Source organism: Pogoniulus pusillus, chromosome 17 (assembly GCF_015220805.1).
Source record: "Pogoniulus pusillus isolate bPogPus1 chromosome 17, bPogPus1.pri, whole genome shotgun sequence".
NCBI lineage: Eukaryota > Metazoa > Chordata > Aves > Piciformes > Lybiidae > Pogoniulus > Pogoniulus pusillus.
In genome coordinates this window covers 2092653-2112722 of record NC_087280.1, presented here as the reverse complement: position 1 = coordinate 2112722, position 20070 = coordinate 2092653, and the positions used below count along the sequence as shown (strand labels likewise).

At 56.0% G+C, this 20070-nt stretch overlaps 1 protein-coding gene across 8 annotated transcripts in view; it reads right to left on the bottom strand.

Moving 5' to 3' along the window:
• NEO1 (neogenin 1) overlaps positions 1-20070 on the bottom strand; it is a 311645-nt gene that overhangs the window by 177129 nt on the left and 114446 nt on the right. For 7 of the 8 annotated variants that reach the window (XM_064157224.1, XM_064157230.1, XM_064157225.1 and 4 more), the window contains exons 3-4: positions 13530-13805; positions 8391-8544 (exon numbers count right to left, since the gene is read on the bottom strand). In XM_064157224.1, coding sequence (XP_064013294.1) covers positions 8391-8544; positions 13530-13805 — 430 coding nt within the window. The remainder of the gene's footprint in view (positions 1-8390; positions 8545-13529; positions 13806-20070) is intronic. The other variant, XM_064157232.1, reaches the window with a different exon arrangement.

Below are 20070 nucleotides of genomic sequence, written 5' to 3'. Positions count from 1 at the left end.
CTCCAGCCACAGCCACTCCACCACCTCCCTGGGCAGCCCATTCCAGTGCCAATCACTCTCTCTGTGATTGGAGCCTTCTCCTCTCCAGACTGAGCATCCCCAGCTCCCTCAGTGTCTCCTCACAGGAGAGCTTGGACAGATGCCCAGTCATGATGCCAGGAATGGGGGGACACTTCAAGGCAGTTTTGCACCTCCTTCTCATGTGTAAAACAGCTTCTTTGAGTCCTCCTTCCAGCCTTGGGGGGAGGTTCAATGGACCTGAGCAGCATCTAACCTGCTGAAGGCTAAAGAAGGCTGCAGAAGGAAACGGAGCTAAGTGAGCTGGATCCATCAGTGAGAGTGAGGAGGCAGAGGAAGGCCAGGCTGGCCACTGCAAGGGCCACAGAGGCTTTTAGTGTCACTTTAATGACTGATAGTGCCTTCTGCTGCCTAGCTCCTGATCTCCATAGTAACCCAGCTGAAAGCAACACCTGCCTTTTGAGGCTCATTCTCCCACAGGCAGCTCCTGCAAAAGGAAGCAACTTGGGCATGGTGAGACAGGAGACACCTGGGGACTAAGCAGGGATTGAGATGTGCTTGGCATGAGCCAGCACTGGGCACTGGCAGCCCAGAGGCAGCTGTGTGCTGGCTGCAGGCAGAGCAGGGAGAGCAGCAGCACAGGGAGGGGATTCTGCCCCTCTGCTCTGCTCTGCTCAAACCTCACCTGCAGCACTGCCTCCAGCTCTGGGGCTCCCAGCACAAGGAGAACCTGGAGCTGCTGGAGAGGGTCCAGAGGAAGCTCTGAAGATGCTCAGAGGGCTGGAGAAGCTCCCCTGTGGGGACAGGCTGGAGCTGTTCAGCCTGGAGAAGAGAAGGCTCCAGGGAGACCTCAGAGCAGCCTTGCAGCATCTGCAGGGGGCTACAAGAAAGCTGATAAAGGACTTTTGGAGAAGAGCTTGTAGGGATAGGATGAGAGGGAACAGCTTTAAGCTTGAGGAGGGTAGGTTTAGACTGGAGAGGAGGAAGAAATTCTTTCCAGTGAGGGTGGTGAGAGACTGGCACAGGTTGAGGGTGGTGAGAGACTGGCACAGGTTGAGGGTGGTGAGACACAGGCACAGGTTGAGGGTGGTGAGATACAGGCACAGGTTGCCCAGGGAGGTTGTGGAGCACAGAAGCACCCAATGTGATCAAAGATCACATTGGGTGCTTCTGTGCTCCCCAACCTCCCTGGAGGTGTTCAGGACCAGCTTGGATGAGGCCTTGAGCAACCTGTTCTAGTGGGTGGGGTCCCTTCCTATGGCACAGTGGGGTTGGAACTGGCTCATATTAAAGGTCCCTTCCAAACTAAGCCATTGTCTGGGTGTATGTTAGCAGCCACTGCCACCTTGGCCACAAAAGGTGGTGTAGTGACTGTCCCTGGAGGTGTTGAAGCCAAGCCTGGCTGGGGCACTTAGTGCCATGGTCTGGTTGGTTGGGCAGGGCTGGGTGCTAGGCTGGGCTGGCTGAGCTTGGAGCTCTCTGCCAGCCTGCTTGAGTCTATGACTGGCCAGGGCTGGGTGCTAGGTTGGGCTGGAGGAGCTTGGAGCTCTCTTCCAACCTGCTTGAGTCTATGACTGGCCAGGGCTGGGTGCTAGGTTGGGCTGGCTGAGCTTGGAGCTCTCTTCCAACCTACTTCAGTCTAGGATTGGCCAGGGCTGGGTGCTAGGTTGGGCTGGCTGAGCTTGGAGCTCTCTTCCAACCTGCTTGATTCTATGACTGGCCAGGGCTGGGTGCTAGGTTGGGCTGGGTGAGCCTGGAGCTCTCTTCCAACCTGCTTGAGTCTATGACTGGCCAGGGCTGGGTGCTAGGTTGGGCTGGCTGAGCTTGGAGCTCTCTGCCAACCTGTTTGAGTCTATGACTGGCCAGGGCTGGGTGCTAGGTTGGGCTGGCTGAGCTTGGAGCTCTCTTCCAACCTGCCTGATCCTATGACTCTACTCAAAAGATGATACCATTTTCAACCACCTAACACCCCACACCTGTGGGGTGGTTTTATTTGATTCTGTGTTGATTTATTTCAGCTCCAGAAAGCCTGCAGGAGAGTGCAGAGTTTGTACCTCAGTGTGTCCCAGTCCAAGTTTCAGTGTGTTAAAAAAGAGGGAACAATGAATGCCCCAAACCCCTCCTGGGTGCTTCCTTCTCTGGGCATTGGCTGTGGAAGTTAAAGCTGGGCTGAAAGCAAAACTGCCTCATGTAATAAAGTCAAACCACCTTAACTTTGTAAGGAGGAGGAAACACTTCCACCAAAGAGCAAAGCAATCAGATTGCAGACACTGGAGACAAAGAATCAGCTTAATCTAAGAGCCATAACTTCATTTCCAGGGTCATTAAAAGCAACCAAGATTGATCATTCAAGCGTCAGGGACCAGCAAAGCAACAAGAAATCCAATTCCAGCCTTTTGTGGGACATTCCAGGCAGCCTTCAGCACCACACTCATCCTGCACAGCCACTGCAGCTGCTCTGGATGCCTTTTTTTGTGTCTGTGTGATTCATTATCACAAAATAGTCAGACTTTATTAATTTACTGTATCCAAGCAGCCTGAGGCTATTCAAAGAGCTCCACTCACCATAGTCCTGGCACTCCCTGAGAGCCCATTCCAGGCTCCCACCACTCCCCTGCTCAACAACTTCCTCCTCATGTCCAAGCTGAATCTTCCCATGTCCAGCTTTGCTCCATTCCCCTCACTGCTGCACTCCCTGAGAGCCCATTCCAGCCTCTCACCACTCTCCTGCCCAACTTCTTCCTCACCTCCAGCCTCACTCTCCCCACCTCCACCTTTGCTCCATTCCCCCCACTCCTGCCACTCCCTCACAGCCTCAAAAGTCCCTCCTCAGCTTTTTTGGAGCCCCCTTCAGATCCTGGAAGGCCACAAGAAGGTCACCTGGGAGCCTCCTCTTATGCAGACTGAACAGAGAATCATAGAATCTTATTACAGAAGCAGTCTGGAAGAGAGCTCCAAGCTCAGCCAGCACAACCTAGCACCCAGCCCTGCCCAACCAACCAGACCATGGCACTAAGTGCCCCAGCCAGGCTTGGCTGCAACACCTCCAGCCACAGCCACTCCACCACCTCCCTGGGCAGCCCATTCCAGTGCCAATCACTCTCTCTGCCAGCAGCTTCCTCCTCACAGCCAGCCCAGACCTGCCCTGCCACAGCTTCAGCCTGGGTCCCCTTCTGCTGCTGCTGGCTGCCTGGCAGCAGAGCCCAACCCCACCTGGCTACAGCCTCCCTGCAGGCAGCTGCAGGCAGCAATCAGCTCTGCCCTGAGCCTCCTCTGCTGCAGGCTGCACCCCCCCAGCTCCCTCAGCCTCTCCTCACAGGGCTGTGCTCCAGGCCCCTCCCCAGCCTTGCTGCCCTTCTCCAAACACCTTCCAGCACCTCAGCAGCTCTCTGCAACGGAGGAGCCCAGAGCTGGACACAGCACTGCAGGGGTGGCCTGAGCAATGCTGAGCACAGGGGCACAAGAACCTCCCTTGTCCTGCTGCCCACACTGCTCCTGAGACAGCCCAGGATGCCATTGGCTCTGCTGCCCACCTGGGCACTGCTGCCTCCTCTGCAGCTCCTCTCTGCCACCACCCCCAGCTCCCTCTCTGCCTGCCTGCTCTCAGCCACTCTGGCCCCAGCCTCTAGTGCTGCTTGGGGTTGTTGTGGCCAAAGTGCACAACCCTGCCCTTGGCCTTGTTCACTCTCATCCCCTTGGCCTCTGCCCACCCATGCAGCCTGGCCAGGTCCCTCTGCAGGGCTCTGCTACCCTCCCACAGCTCCACAGCTGCTCCTAGCTTGGTGCCATCTGCAAACTCACTGCTGCTGGACTCAATCTCCTTCTCCAGGTCATCAATAGAGATGTTGAACAGGACTGTGCCCAGCACTGCTCCCTGGGGCACAGCACTGGTGCCAGCTGCCAGCTGGATGTGGCTCCATTCACCACCACTCTCTGGGCCCTGCCCTCCAGCCAGTTCTTGCCCCATACCAGAGTCAGTCAGTCCCAACTCTTTCAGGCTGTGCTCACAGCAGAGCTGCTGCAGCCTCTCAGCATCCTCCTGGCCCTGCTCTGGACACTCTCCAGCATCTCCACAGCCCTCTTGGCCCAGGGGCTCCAGAGCTGGATGCAGGACTCCAGGTGGGGCTCAGCCTCTATTACTTTACTCTATTCAAAGATCCTGAGGTTTTACCTTCCCCATCCTCCCTCCAACCCTCACCCTCCTTTTTAAATTACTATTCCCCAAACATCTCCTAATCTATTTGCAGCCTTGGTAAAAGCAGAGCAGATAAAATTAGACAGTAAATTAGATTATTTGGTGGAATCTACTCCTCAGAAAGAGATCTCCACAATTACTCTGCTATGTTTAACCTTTACTGAGTCAAGCAAGTGCAACTCAGTTCATACAAATCACCCTGAGGGGCTGGCAAACAATCCTGTGTGAGAGCTAAAGGTAGCCCAGGATCATAGAATGGGTTAGGTTGGAAGGGACCTCAAGCATCAGCCAGTTCCAACCCCCCTGTGCCATAGGCAGGGACAGCTCCCACTAGAAACAGGCTGCACACAGCCTCAGCCAGCCTGGCCTCAAACACCTCCAGCCAGGGGGCCTCAACCCCCTCCCTGGGCAACCCATTCCAGCCTCTCACCACTCTCCTGCTCAACAACTTCCTCCTCCCCTCCAGCCTCACTCTCCTCACCTCCAGCTTTGCTCCATTCCTCCCACTCCTGACACTCCCTCACAGCCTCCAAAGTCCCTCCCCAGCTTTTATGTAGGCCCCTTCAGAACATGTCCAGAGAAGGGCAGCAAGGCTGGGGAGGGGCCTGGAGCACAGCCCTGTGAGGAGAGGCTGAGGGAGCTGGGGGGGTGCAGCCTGCAGCAGAGGAGGCTCAGGGCAGAGCTCATTGCTGCCTGCAGCTGCCTGCAGGGAGGCTGTAGCCAGCTGGGGTTGGGCTCTGCTGCCAGGCAGGCAGCAGCAGCAGAAGGGGACCCAGGCTCAAGCTGTGGATAGGCAGGATAGGTTGGGCTGGATAAACAGGTTGGATAGGTTGGGCAGGATGGATAGGTTGGGCTGGATGGATAGGTTGGGCTGGATGGATAGGTTGGATAGGTTGGGCTAGATGGATAGGTTGGGTTGGATGGATAGGTTGGATAGGTTGGGCAGGATGCATAGGTTGGGCTGGATGGATAGGTTGAGCTGGATGGATAGGTTGGGCTGGATGGAGAGGTTGGATAGGTTGGGCAGGATGCATAGGTTGGGCTGGATGGATAGGTTGGATAGGTTGGGCTGGATGGATAGGTTGGATAGGTTGGGCTGGATGGATAGGTTGGGCTGGATGGATAGATTGGATAGGTTGGGCTGGATGGATAGTTTGGATAGGTTGGACTGGATGGATAGGTTGGGATGGATGGATAGGTTGGGCTGGATGGATAGATTGGATAGGTTGGACTGGATGGATAGGTTGGGCTGGATGGAGAGGTTGGATAGGTTGGGCAGGATGCATAGGTTGGGCTGGATGGATAGGTTGGATAGGTTGGGCTGGATGGATAGGTTGGGCTGGATGGATAGATTGGATAGGTTGGACTGGATGGATAGGTTGGGCTGGATGGAGAGGTTGGATAGGTTGGGCAGGATGCATAGGTTGGGCTGGATGGATAGGTTGGGCTGGATGGATAGGTTGGATAGGTTGGACTGGATGGATAGGTTGGATAGGTTGGACTGGATGGATAGGTTGGGCTGGATGGAGAGGTTGGATAGGTTGGGCTGGATGGATAGGTTGGATAGGTTGGACTGGATGGATAGGTTGGGCTGGATGGAGAGGTTGGATAGGTTGGACTGGATGGATAGGTTGGGCTAGATGGATAGGTTGGGCTGGATGGATAGGTTGGATAGGTTGGACTGGATGGATAGGTTGGATAGGTTGGACTGGATGGATAGATTGGGCTGGATGGATAGGTTGGATAGGTTGGGCTGGATGGATAGATTGGATAGGTTGGACTGGATGGATAGGTTGGATAGGTTGGGCTGGATGGATAGGTTGGATAGGTTGGACTAGATGGATAGGTTGGGCTGGATGGATAGGTTGGGCTGGATGGACAGGTTGGATAGGTTGGGCAGGATGGATAGGTTGGATAGGTTGGGCAGGATGGATAGGTTGGATAGGTTGGACTGGATGGATAGGTTGGACTGGATGGATAGGTTGGATAGGTTGGGCTGAATGGATAGGTTGGGCTGGATGGATAGGTTGGGCTGGATGGATAGGTTGGATAGGTTGGGCTGAATGGATAGGTTGGGCTGGATGGATAGGTTGGGCTGGATGGATAGGTTGGATAGGTTGGACTGGATGAATAGGTTGGATAGGTTGAGCTGGATGGATAGGTTGGACTGGATGGATAGGTTGGGCTGGATGGATAGGTTGGATAGGTTGGACTGGATGGATAGGTTGGGCTGGATGGATAGGTTGGATAGGTTGGGCTGGATGGATAGGTTGGACTGGATGGATAGGTTGAGCTGGATGGATAGGTTGGATAGGTTGGACTGGATGGATAGGTTGGATAGGTTGAGCTGGATGGATAGGTTGGGCTGGATGGATAGGTTGGATAGGTTGGGCTGGATGGATAGGTTGGATAGGTTGAGCTGGATGGATAGGTTGGGCTGGATGGATAGGTTGGATACGTTGGGCTGGATGGATAGGTTGGATAGGTTGAGCTGGATGGATAGGTTGGGCTGGATGGATAGGTTGGATAGGTTGGGCAGGATGGATAGGTTGGGCTGGATGGATAGGTTGGATAGGTTGGGCAGGATGGATAGGTTGGGCTGGATGAATAGTTTGGATAGGTTGGGCTAGATGGATAGGCTGGATAGGTCGGGCAGGATGGATAGGTTGGGCTGGATGGATAGGTTGGGCTGGATGAATAGGTTGGATAGGTTGAGCTGGATGGATAGGTTGGATAGATGGACAGGTTGCATAGCTTGGGCTGGATGATCTTGGATGCCTCTTCCACCCTGGCTGATTCTGTGATTCTAATATCATCATCAGTTTCTCATTCTTAACACTTGGAACTACTTGATGCCAGCCAACTAATTTCACAGAATATTGAATTAAAAGCTGCTTGTTAGAAGCAGTGCCAAGGCTCCCATCATCACAGCTTACTCATATTTATCCATTAACATAAATCTCCTTGCTGCCTTCAACAAACACTCCATCAAAATTAAATAGCTTCCCTTAGCAACCTTTCATGTCAAATCCCTCACTACCCCTGCCAGTCATAGAATCATAGAACCACAGAATCAAGCAGGTTGGAAGAGAGCTCCAAGCTCACCCAGCTCAACCTAGCACCCAGCCCTGGCCAATCATAGACTCAAGCAGGCTGGAAGAGAGCTCCAAGCTCAGCCAGCCCAACCTAGCACCCAGCCCTGGCCAAGCATAGACTCAAGCAGGTTGGAAGAGAGCTCCAAGCTCACCCAGCCTAACCTAGCACCCAGCCCTGGCCAAGCATAGACTCAAGCAGGCTGGAAGAGAGCTCCAAGCTCACCCAGCCCAACCTAGCACCCAGCCCTGGCCAGTCATAGACTCAAACAGGCTGGAAGAGAGCTCCAAGCTCAGCCAGCCCAACCTAGCACCCAGCCCTGGCCAGTCATAGACTCAAACAGGCTGGAAGAGAGCTCCAAGCTCAGCCAGCCCAACCTAGCACCCAGCCCTGCCCAACCAACCACACCATGGCACTAAGTGCCCCAGCCAGGCTTGGCTCCAACACCTCCAGCCACAGCCACTCCACCACCTCCCTGGGCAGCCCATTCCAAAGCCAATCACTCTCTCTGCCAGCAACTTCTGCCTCACAGCCAGCCCAGACCTGCCCTGCCACAGCTTCAGCCTGGGTCCCCTTCTTCTGCTGCTGGCTGCCTGGCAGCAGAGCCCAACCCCACCTGGCTACAACCTCTTAAGGCTTATCCATTTTTCCCATAGTTATAGGGGCCTGGATGCATTTTCCTTAGCAATGCAGCCTGAAATGTCCACATCTTACAGATTCCATAGTCTGGGTTGGGTTGGAAGGGATCTGAAAGACCATGAAGTCAGTTCCAACCTCCCTGCCATGGCTATGGACTCCTCAAATGAGATCAGGTTGCTCAAGGCTTCATCCAACCTGGTCCTGAGCACCTCCAGGGAGGTTGTGGAGCACACAAGCACCCAATGTGATCTCTGATCCACACGTCTCAGACCCTACCTCAGCTGTCACAACACTCAGTCTAGAAGCCCTCCAGCACTGGGACATGAGCTGCTGCTCCCCAGGGTTACAGTGCAGTAGGAAGCAAACTGTGCTCTACTTCAGACTGTAACTGGGGGGTTGGATTCCCCTCAATGATATCACAACCCCCAGGTCAGCCACTACTCACCCTTCTGTGATCAGCTCTTCTTCATTTCTTGTCCACCTTATAGAAGGGACTGGAAATCCTACAGCAACACAGGGGAACACTGCACTCTGCCCTGTGACTCTGGTGAGGGAAGAGGGCTGCTTCATGAACTCCAAGCTCTGTGGCACCTCAGGATCTGCAAGGGAAGGACCCAGTGGTTACTAAAGGGAGAATCAACAGATGGGCAGAGGGACAAAAAAACCAACAGTAAGTAAAAGTAAAGATCCAAAAGCACCCCAAAAATGAAACAGCTCTTTTTGTCCTGCACCTGCACAGGGCTGGGTGGGTGCAGCACTGCTGGGTGAGGCATGGGCTGGGTGGTGGCACACAGAGAGTGGGGATCGAGGGCTCAATGCCCACCTGCAGACCAGTGCCAGGTGGCTCCCTCAGGGGTCAGTGCTGGCTCCAGTGCTGTGGGACATCTGTGTCAGTGCCATGGGCAGAGGAATCAGTGCAGCCTCAGCAAGTGTGCAGCTGGCACCAAGCTGTGTGGCACAGGTGACTTGCCAGAGGGCAGGATCCATCCAGAGGGACCTGCACAGGCTGCAGAGCTGTGCCCAGGCCAATCTCACGGCATTCAACAAGGCCAAGGGTAAGGTCCTGCACCTGGGTGGGCACAATCCCAAGCACAGCTCCAGGCTGGGTGGGGAATGGCTGAGAGCAGCCCTGAGGAACAGGCCCTGGGGCTCTGGGCTGATGCAAAGCTCCACAGGAGCCTGCAGGGTGAGTGCAGCCCAGACACAAGCCTGTGCTGGGCTGCAGCCAGAGCAGTGTGGGCACAGGGCAAGGGAGGGGATTCTGCCCCTTGGCTCTGCTCTCCTCACACCCCACCTGCACTCCTGGGGGCAGCTCTGCAGCCCCCAGCACAAGCAGCACATGGAAGTGTTGGAGCCAGTGCAGAGGAGGCCACCAAGATGCTGAGAGGGCTGCAGCAGCTCTGCTGTGAGCACAGGCTGAGAGAGTTGGGGCTGTGCAGGCTGGAGAGGAGAAGGCTTGGAGGAGACCTTGGAGTGGCCTTGCAGGGTCTGAGGGGGGCTAGAGGAGGGCTGGGGAGGGACTACTGACAAGGGCTGTAATGAGAGGAGGAGGAGGAATGGGTTTGAAGTGGCAGAGGGGAGATTGAGACTGGGTGTTAGGAACACAGGTTGAGGATGGTGAGAGACTGGCACAGGTTGAGGGTGGTGAGACACTGGCACAGGTTGAGGGAGGTGAGAGACTGGCACAGGTTTCCCAGGGTGGTTGTGGAGCACAGAAGCACCCAATGTGATCAAAGATCACATTGGGTGCTTCTGTGCTCCACAACCTCCCTGGAGGTGTTCAAGGCCAGCTTGGATGAAGCTTTGAGCAACCTCTTCCAGTGGGAGCTGTCCCTGCCTATGGCACAGAGGGGGTTGGAACTGGCTGATCCTTGAGGTCCCTTCCAACCTAACCCATTCCATGATTCCATTCATGATCTCCAGGCATGGAGCTTCAACCCCTTCCCTGGGCAACCTGTTGCAGTGTTCCAGCAGCCTCCTGCTGCAGAACCTTGTTCCTCACATCCAACCTCCATCTGCTCTGCTCACATTTCAAACCATTGCCTGCAGAATTTTGGCAACAGTCCCTCTGCAGCCTGTTTGGAGCCTCCTTCAAGCTGCTATTAAGCCTCCCCAGAGCCTTCTCTTCTCCAGATTCTATATATAGGGACAATTTAAGTGTCTCAGAGGTTAACAACACAAAAGTGAGGCACTAAGCAACAATTTCCTTGGGATATTTGAGCACAGCATTAAAAGAGAGGATCTGAACACAGCATTGGAGCCTGGGAAACTTAGAAACCCCCTAAAGGTTTCTACTCTGGCAGGCAATTCCCTCTTTGCAGCCTGGCCCAGTGGAAATGCATTTCCAGTGCCTGTTTAACCATGGCCAAAGCTAGAACAAAGCACAGGCATGCTCTGGCTTGCCTCCAACCACTGCAAAGACCTCAAAAGGCTTTGATTTGAGTGATTCTCCTTTGCTGTTCCCAGCTGCAAGAGCCAAAAATCTCAAGCCTAAGTTCCCAACTGTAAACTGCACTAAAAACCAACCCAAACCCCAACCACCAGCAGGATGGAAGGGACCTGAGGTTGGAAGGGACCTTAGGTTGGAAGGGATCTTAGGTTGCAATGGAACTTAGGCTGGAAGGGAACTTAGGTTGGAAGGGAACTTAGGCTGGAAGGGAACTTAGGTTGCAAAGGACCTTAGGTTGGAAGGGACCTTAGGCTGCAGAGGATCTTAGGTTGGAAGGGACCTTAGGCTGCAGAGGATCTTAGGTTGGAAAGGGACCTTAGGCTGCAGAGGATCTTAGGTTGGAAGGGACCTTAGGTTGCAAAGGACCTTAGGTTGGAAGGGACCTTAGGGTGCAAAGGATCTTAGGCTGGAAGGGACCTTAGGTTGGAAGGGACCTTAGGTTGGAAAGGACCTTAGGTTGGAAGGGACCTTAGGCTGCAGAGGATCTTAGGTTGGAAGGGACCTTAGGGTGCAAAGGATCTTAGGTTGGAAGGGACCTTAGGTTGGAAGGGACCTTAGGTTGGAAGGGACCTTAGGTTGGAAGGGACTTTAGGCTGCAGAGGACCTTAGGTTGGAAGGGACCTTAGGGTGCAAAGGATCTTAGGTTGGAAGGGACCTTAGGTTGGAAGGGACCTTAGGTTGGAAGGGACCTTAGGTTGGAAAGGACCTTAGGTTGGAAGGGACTTTAGGCTGCAGAGGACCTTAGGTTGGAAGGGACCTTAGGGTGCAAAGGATCTTAGGTTGGAAGGGACCTTAGGTTGGAAGGGACCTTAGGTTGGAAAGGACCTTAGGTTGGAAGGGACTTTAGGCTGCAGAGGACCTTAGGTTGGAAGGGACCTTAGGGTGCAAAGGATCTTAGGTTGGAAGGGACCTTAGGTTGGAAGGGACCTTAGGGTGCAAAGGATCTTAGGTTGGAAGGGACCTTAGGGTGCAAAGGACCTTAGGTTGGAAGGGACCTTAGGTTGCAAAGGATCTTAGGTTGGAAGGGACCTTAGGGTGCAAAGGATCTTAGGTTGGAAGGGACCTTAGGGTGCAAAGGATCTTAGGTTGGAAGGGACCTTAGGTTGCAAAGGATCTTAGGTTGGAAGGGACCTTAGGGTGCAGAGGATCTTAGGTTGGAAGGGACCTTAGGGTGCAAAGGATCTTAGGTTGGAAGGGACCTTAGGTTGGAAGGGACCTTAGGGTGCAAAGGATCTTAGGTTGGAAGGGACCTTAGGGTGCAAAGGACCTTAGGTTGGAAGGGACCTTAGGTTGCAAAGGATCTTAGGTTGGAAGGGACCTTAGGGTGCAAAGGATCTTAGGTTGGAAGGGACCTTAGGGTGCAAAGGATCTTAGGTTGGAAGGGACCTTAGGGTGCAAAGGATCTTAGGTTGGAAGGGACCTTAGGTTGCAAAGGATCTTAGGTTGGAAGGGACCTTAGGGTGCAGAGGATCTTAGGTTGGAAGGGACCTTAGGTTGGAAGGGACCTTAGGGTGCAAAGGATCTTAGGTTGGAAGGGACCTTAGGTTGGAAGGGACCTTAGGGTGCAAAGGACCTTAGGTTGGAAGGGACCTTAGGTTGGAAGGGACCTTAGGGTGCAAAGGATCTTAGGTTGGAAGGGACCTTAGGTTGCAAAGGATCTTAGGCTGGAAGGGACCTTAGGTTGGAAGGGACCTTAGGTTGGAAGGGACCTCAGGTTGGGAGGGACCTTAGTTTGGAAAGGACCTTAGGCTGGAAGGGACAGCAGTCACTTAGGTAGTCTGCATGGCTGTGTATTGAATCCAGGGGCATAAGCTCACTGCCAGGAGCCCTGTAGGCACAGGGATGTGCAGCAGTTGTCTCTAAAGGACCTGCCTGCTGGCTCAGCTCTGCCCACTGCTGCCACACCTGCCACTCACTTGGCATTAATGTGACCAGGGTGGCCAGGGGCAGCTGCAAAACACTGAATCAGAGAAAGGTTTAGGTTGGAAGGGGCCTCAAAGCTCAGCCAGTTCCAATCCCCCCTGAGCCATAGGCAGGGACACCTCTCCCTAGAATGGGTTGCTCAAGACCTCATCCAAGCTGGTCCTGAACACCTCCAGGGAGGTTCTAGGTACTCAGTTAAAGCCTGTTCACTGAGTCATTGATTTCACCTCTTGTTGTCTTAATGACAGACTGGAGAGCTGGGCACAGAGGAACCAAATGAGGTCCAACAAGGACAAGTGCAGAGTCCTGCACCTGGGGAGGGAGAACAAACTGCAGCAGGACAGGCTGGGAGGTGACTGCTGGAGAGCAGCCCCAAGGAGAGGGAGCTGGGAGTGCTGGGGCAGAGCATCCATGGCACAGCAGTGTGCCCTGGGGGCCAAGAGGCCAATGGGGTCCTGGGGGGCACTCAGCAGAGTGTGTCCAGCAGAGCCAGGGAGGTTCTCCTGCCCCTCTGCTCTGCCCTGCTGAGACCTCATCTTGAGCACTGCCTTCAGTTTTGGGGCTCCCCAGTTGCAGAGGGACAGGAACTGCTGGAGAGGGTCCAGCAGAGGGCTGTGAGGATGATGAGGGGACTGAGCAGTGCCTGGTGAGGAGAGGCTGAGGGCCCTGGGGCTGCTTAGTCTGGAGAAGAGAAGACTGAGAGGGGATTGAATCAATGTCTATAACTATCTGAGGGCTGGGGGTCAGGAGGGGGGGACAGGCTCTGCTCACTGCTCCCTGGCACAGGACAAGCAGCAGTGGATGGAAGCTGCAGCACAGGAGGTTCCAGCTCAGCACAAGGGGGAACTTCTTGCCTGGAAGGGTCCCAGAGCCCTGGCACAGGCTGCCCAGAGAGGTTGTGGAGTCTCCTTGTGTGGAGCCTTTCCAGGCCTGTCTGGATGTGTTCCTGTGTGCCCTGAGCTGGATTGTGTGGTCCTGCTCTGGCAGGGGGTTGGACTGGATGAGCTCTCTGGGTCCCTTCCAACCCCTGACATCCTCTGAGCCTGTGATGCTGCGAATTGCTCTGCAGCCACTGTGTGTGCCCTGAGCTGGATTGAGTGGTCCCGCTCTGGCAAGGGGGTGGACTGGATGATGCCCTCGGGTGCCTCCCAACCCCTGGCACCCTGCGAGCCTGGCCGAAGGAGCTGCGGAGCGGAGGAAGCAGGAGGGTACCTGGGAGAACCGTGAGCTCTGCCTCCTCGCTGTACTTGGGGGCGCCGGCAGCGTCCAGGAGGCAGCGGTAGGGGCCGGCGTCGGCGCGGGTGGCGTTGGTGACGAGCAGGGCCCCGCCGGGGAGCGGCAGCAGCCGCGGGTCCGGGGGCAGCGGCTGGCGGTGGCGCTCCCAGCGCGGCGGCGCCGCCGGCTCGGCGCTCAGCTCGCAGCTCAGCAGGGCGCTGCCGCCGCGGAACACCGAGCGCGGCTCCGGCGGGGCGCTGAACCGCGGCGGGCCTGCGGGAGGGAACGAGGCGGCTCAGGCTCGGGCAGCACGCCTGCCAACCGGGCTGCCAACCGGGCTGCCAACCGGGCTGCCAACCGGGCTGGCAGCCCGCGGCCAGCTCCGCCACCGGCGGGCCCGGCTGAACGATGCTGCAGCCCAGAGCGGGGGAGAGAGAGGGAGAGAGAGGGATGGAGAGAGAGGAGGAGGAGACTGAGAGCGAAAGAGAGGGATAGAGGAGAGAGAGAGAGAAGGATGGAGAGAGGAGGAGGAGACTGACAGCGAGAGAGAGGGAGGGATGGAGAGAGAGGAGGAGGACACTGAGAGCGAGAGAGAGGGAGGGATGGAGGAGAGAGAGAGGGATGGAGAGAGAGGAGGAGGAGACTGAGAGCAAGAGAGAGGGAGGGATGGAGGAGAGAGAGGGAGGGATGGAGAGAGAGGAGGAGGACACTGAGAGTGAGAGAGAGGGAGGGAGGGATGGAGGAGAGAGAGGGAGGGATGGAGAGAGAGGAGGAGGACACTGAGAGTGAGAGAGAGGGAGGGATGGAGGAGGAGAGAGAGAGAGAGAGAGGGAGGAGGAGAGAAAAGAGGGAGAAGGAGAGAGAGACAGAAGGAGAGAGAGGGAGGAGGAGACAGAAGGAGGGAGGGAGGGAGGAGAGAAAAGAGAGAGAAGGAGAGAGAGGGAGAAGGAGAGAGAGAGAGGAGGAGAGAGAGGGAGGGGAGAGAGAGGAAGGGGGAGGAGAGGCAGAGGAAAGAGAGGCAGGGAAGAGAGAGAAGAGAAGAGAAGAGAGAGGGAGAGAGAGGCAGGGGGGAGACAGGGAGGGGAGAGAGGCAGGGAAAAGAGGCAGGGGAGAGTCAGGGGGGAGAGAGAGAGAGAGAGAGAGAGAGAGAGAGGAGAGGGAGGGAGGGGAGAGAGAGGCAGGGGGGAAGAGGAGATCTTATCAATGTCTACAAGCATCTGAGAGGTGGGTGTGAGGATGACGGTGCCAGGCTCTTTGCAGAGATGTCCTGTGATGGGACAAGGGACAACAGGTACCAGCTGGAGCCCAGGAGCTTCCACCTCAGCAGCAGGAGACACTTCTTTGCTGGGAGGTGCTGGAGGCCTGGAGCAGGCTGCCCAGAGAGGTTGTGGAGTCTCCTCTGGAGTCTTTCAAGGCCATCTGGGTGCACCCCTGTGTGACCTCCCCAAAGTGACCCTGCTCTGCCAGGGGGGTTGCACCCAATCTCTAGAGATGCCTTCCAAGCCCTCCCATCTGTGACCCTGCTGCCCTAAGGGACCCTGCTTTGCCAGGGGGGTTGCACCCAATCTCTAGAGACCCCTTCCAAGCCCTCCCATCTGTGACCCTGATGCCCAAAGTGACCCTGCTCTGCCAGGGGGGTTGCACCCAATCTCTACAGACCCCCTCCAAGCCCTCCCATCTGTGACCCTGCTGCCCTAAGGGACCCTGCTTTGCCAGGGGGGTTGCACCCAATCTCTAGAGACCCCTTCCAAGCCCTCCCATCTGTGACCCTGCTGCCCTAAGGGACCCTGCTCTGCCAGGGGGGTTGCACCCAATCTCTAGAGACCCCTTCCAAGCCCTCCCATCTGTGATCCTGCTGCCCAAAGTGACCCTGCTTTGCCAGGGGGGTTGCACCCAATCTCTAGAGACCCCCTCCAAGCCCTCCCATCTGTGACCCTGCTGCCCAAAGTGACCCTGCTTTGCCAGGGGGGTTGCACCCAATCTCTAGAGGCCCCTTCCAAGCCCTCCCATCTGTGACCCTGCTGCCCTAAGGGACCCTGCTCTGCCAGGGGGGTTGCACCCAATCTCTAGAGATGCCTTCCAAGCCCTCCCATCTGTGACCCTGATGCCCAAAGTGACCCTGCTCTGCCAGGGGGGTTGCACCCAATCTCTACAGACCCCCTCCAAGCCCTCCCATCTGTGACCCTGCTGCCCTAAGGGACCCTGCTCTGCCAGGGGGGTTGCACTCACTCTCTAGAGATGCCTTCCAAGCCCTCCCATCTGTGATCCTGCTGCCCAGTGAAGCCCTACTATGATATGCCAGCAGGAGGCTGCCTGTGGCCAGCGCATGGCAAAGGCAATCAGAGCATCACAGGATGTCAGGGGGTGGAAGGGGCCCAAGGAGATCCTAACCAAGGAGCCCAACCCCCCTGCCAGAGCAGGATCTAGCACAGATCACAGAGGCACACAGAAACAAAAGCACTCACCCAAAACCAGAAGCACTTTTTAGAGCCAGCAAATGTCAAGCACCAAACAGAAGAGGTTTTAAGCTCACAAAGATGGAAGGAGCTGTGGAAGCAACCTCTGCTCCCTCCACCAGTGCTGCTGCTGCTGCAGATACAGGACAGGAGTGGCAGAAACCAAGGCAGTGCCTGTGTCTGGTGCAGCTGAGCAGAGAGTTTGAACCACACTCTGCAAGAGCAAGCAACTCACTTGCAGGGGAACACAGATGCCCTCTAGGACTCACTCAGGAGGCAGCAAGAAGGAGATAAGTTCTTGCATGCCTTCCACTCTCACACTTTACAGTGGCTACCACACCTTAAAGAGCCTTCCTGACATCTTCACTGACCACCCAGACATCACCAGCTCTGTTTTTCTGCCTGCCCTCAGTGCAGAGAGGGACTCTGAGTTGCAGGAATCATGGAATGGTTTAGGTTGGAAGGGACCTCAAAGCTCAACCAGTTCCAACCTCCCTGTGCCATAGGCAGGGACACCTCTCACTAGAACAGGATGCTCAAAGCCTCATCCAAGCTGGTCCTGAGCACCTTCAGGGAGGTTGGGGAGCACAGAAGCACCCAATGTGATCTTTGATCACATTGGGTGCTTCTGTGCTCCACAACCTCCCTGGGAAACCTGTGCCTGTGTCTCACCACCCTCAACCTGTGCCAGTGTCTCACCACCCTCAACCTGTGCCAGTCTCTCACCCATCACCAAATCAGGCCACTCCTTTACAGTGTCTCAGGCAGAGAATCAGAGAGGGTTGGAAGGGAGCACAAGGAGCAGGCAGCGCCAACCCCCCTGCCATGCCCAGGGACACCCTACCCTAGAGCAGCCTGACCACAGCCTCAGCCAGCCTGGCCTCAAACACCTCCAGGGATGAGGCTTCCACCACCTCCATGGGCAACTCATTCCAGGCTCTCATCACCCTCATGCTGAATAACTTCTTCCTAGTAACCAATCTGAATCTCCCCACTTCTAGTTTTGCTCCATTCCCCCCAGTCCTATCCCAACCTGGCATCCTAAAAACTTCCTCCCCAGTTTTCTTGTAGCCCCCTTCAGATACCTGAAAGGCACAATGTCACAGAATCACAGAACCAGGCAGGCTGGAAGAGAGCTCCAAGCTCACCCAGCCCAACCTAGCACCCAGCCCTGCCCAACCAACCAGACCATGGCACTAAGTGCCCCAGCCAGGCTTGGCTGCAACACCTCCAGCCACAGCCACTCCACCACCTCCCTGGGCAGCCCATTCCAGTGCCAATCACTCTCTCTGCCAGGAACTTCCTCCTCACAGCCAGCCCAGACCTCCCCTTGCACAGCCTGAGACTGTGTCCCCTTCTTCTGTTGCTGGCAGCAGAGCCCAACCCCAGCTGGCTACAGCCTCCCTGCAGGGAGTCATAGAATCACAGAATTGTCAGGGCTGGAAGGGACCTCAAGGATTATCCAGCTCCAAGCCCCCTGCCGTGCCCAGGGACACCTCACACTAGGTCATAGAATCACAGAACCAGGCAGGGCTGGAAGGGAGCACAAGGAGCAGGCAGTGCCAACCTCCCTGCCATGCCCAGGGACACCCTACCCTAGAGCAGCCTGACCACAGCCTCAGCCAGCCTGGCCTCAAACACCTCCAGCCATGGGGCCTCAACCCCCTCCCTGGGCAACCCATTCCAGCCTCTCACCACTCTCCTGCTCAACAACTTCCTCCTCACTTCCAGCCTCACTCTCCTCACCTCCAGCTCTGCTCCATTCCCCCCACTTCCAGCTCCTCTCCAAAGCCCTTCCCCAGCTCTCCTGTAGCCCCTTTCAATCAGTGCTCTCCCAGCAGCTCAAAGCCACTGCCTCTTGTCCTGGCACTTCCAGCTCTCATCCAAAGCCCTTCCCCAGCTCTCCTGTAGCCCCTTTCAAGCAGTGCTCTCCCAGCTCAAAGCCACTGCCTCTTGTCCTGGCACTTCCAGCTCCTCTCCAAAGCCCTTCCCCAGCTCTCCTGTAGCCCCTTTCAAGTAGTGGAAGGCAGCTCTAAGGTCTCCCTGGAGCCTTCTCTTCTCCAGGCTGAGCAGCTCCAACTCTCCCAGCCTGTCCCCATAGGGGACCTTCTCTATAGCCTCCTCCTGTCCTGCTCCAGCACTTTGATGTCCTCCTCATGGTGAGGCCCCAGAACTGGACATGCTACATTTCCAGAGCAGGGATCACCTCTATTCCACCAGGTACCTCCCTCCACATCCCTTCACACCATTACAAACCTCCCCCATTCTAGAGTTGTACCTGAAGACTCCATCCACAACTTCATCCTTCAGAGGAGAAAGTTTGCAGCTTCCCCTCCCAGTGCATTTGCAACCAATTTCTAACCCTTTGATCTTGGCCTTCTTTTGGCATTCATTATTTTGGCATCTTTGATGCTTATCCACACTGCCTCCCTCTGAGGTATTCAGGGGAGCACAAAGCATCTCCTCTTGCAGCCTTCCTTCTGCTTAATGAAGCCACAATCTCTTCAGCTTCATTCCCTCAGCCCCCTAAGCATCCCACCCAGCTTCAAAGGCTCAGGAGTCCTTTGGGTAGGCAGGATCCAGTCAGGCAGCAGCTCAGAGGCTAATGCCAGATGTGCCCATGGATGGAGACCACTCAGCACCTCCCCTAGGCTGCAGCCCCTCTGCTAGGAGAAGAGACAGAGGCAGTTGGGGCTGTTCAGTCTGGAGAGGAGAAGGCTCCAAGGTGGCTGGAAGGCAGGGCCCAGAGAGTGGTGGTGAATGGTGCCACATCCAGCTGGCAGCTGGCACCGGTGGTGTGCCCCAGGGGTCAGTGCTGGGCACAGTCCTGTTCAGTATCTTTAGTGATGATCTGGAGCAGGGGATTGAGTCCAGCTTTTTTGTAGCCCACTTCAGACCCTGGCAGGCAGCCAGTGCCAATCCCTGCCATGCCCAGGGACACCCTACCCTAGAGCAGCCTGACCACAGCCTCAGCCAGCCTGGCCTCAAACACCTCCAGCCATGGGGCCTCAACCCCCTCCCTGGGCAACCCATTCCAGCCTCTCACCACTCTCCTGATCAACAATTTCCTCCTCCCCTCCAGCCTCACTCTCCCCACCTCCACCTTTGCTCCATTCCCCCCACTCCTGACACTCCCTCACAGCCTCAAAAGTCCCTCCCCAGCTTTTTTGGAGCCCCCTTCAGACCCTGCAAGGCCACAAGAAGGTCCCCTGGGAGCCTCCTCTGCTCCAGCCTGCACAGCCCCAACTCTTTCAGGCTGTGCTCACAGCAGAGCTGCTGCAGCCTCTCAGCATCCTCCTGGCCCTGCTCTGGACACTCTCCAGCATCTCCACAGCCCTCTTGGCCCAGGGGCTCCAGAGCTGGATGCAGCACTCCAGGTGGGCTCTCAGCAGAGCAGAGCAGAGGGGCAGAATCCCCTCCCTGGCCCTGCTGGCCACACTGCTGCTGCTGCAGCCCAGCCTCTGCTTGGCTTTCTGGGCTGCAAGTGCTCACTGCTGGCTCCTGTGCAGCTTCTCCTCCAGCAGCACCCCCAAGTGCCTCTCCTCAGGGCTGCTCTGCAGCCTGGCACTGCCCAGCCTGGATTTGTCATTCCCTTTCTCTCTCTGGTTATCCTGCTCACCATCCTCCTCTGCTTTGCTGTCCTTCTGACCTTTAACGATTTCCAAGGTGACAGCACATCAAAGGCTGTGGTGCTCCATGCCCACTCTGCTCCAGTGCTCTGAGGCACCAATTGCTCCAACCAGAAGCTCAAATGCAAGCTGCAGACAAAAGCCATCCCAGGTTCAGCTCTTTCCCATTGTCTGCCTTAATTATCTCTGCCTTCCAAACCCCTTAAGAAGGGCAGGATGCTGGGATCAGACCGTGGGGCTGGGACCAGCCCTTGCCTCTTCCAACACACTCCCTCTTCAGCAGTTGCTCTCCCAGGAGGATGTCCTAGCCTCCAAATTCACAACTCACTGCAAACGTTTAAGAGTCCTGCACATTTAGGGTGACTCAGCAGCCTGGAAGGCAGTGGTAGATGGGAGGATGGTGGAGAACAGGATGAGCATGAGGAGTGTGCCCATGTGGCCAAGCAGACCAGT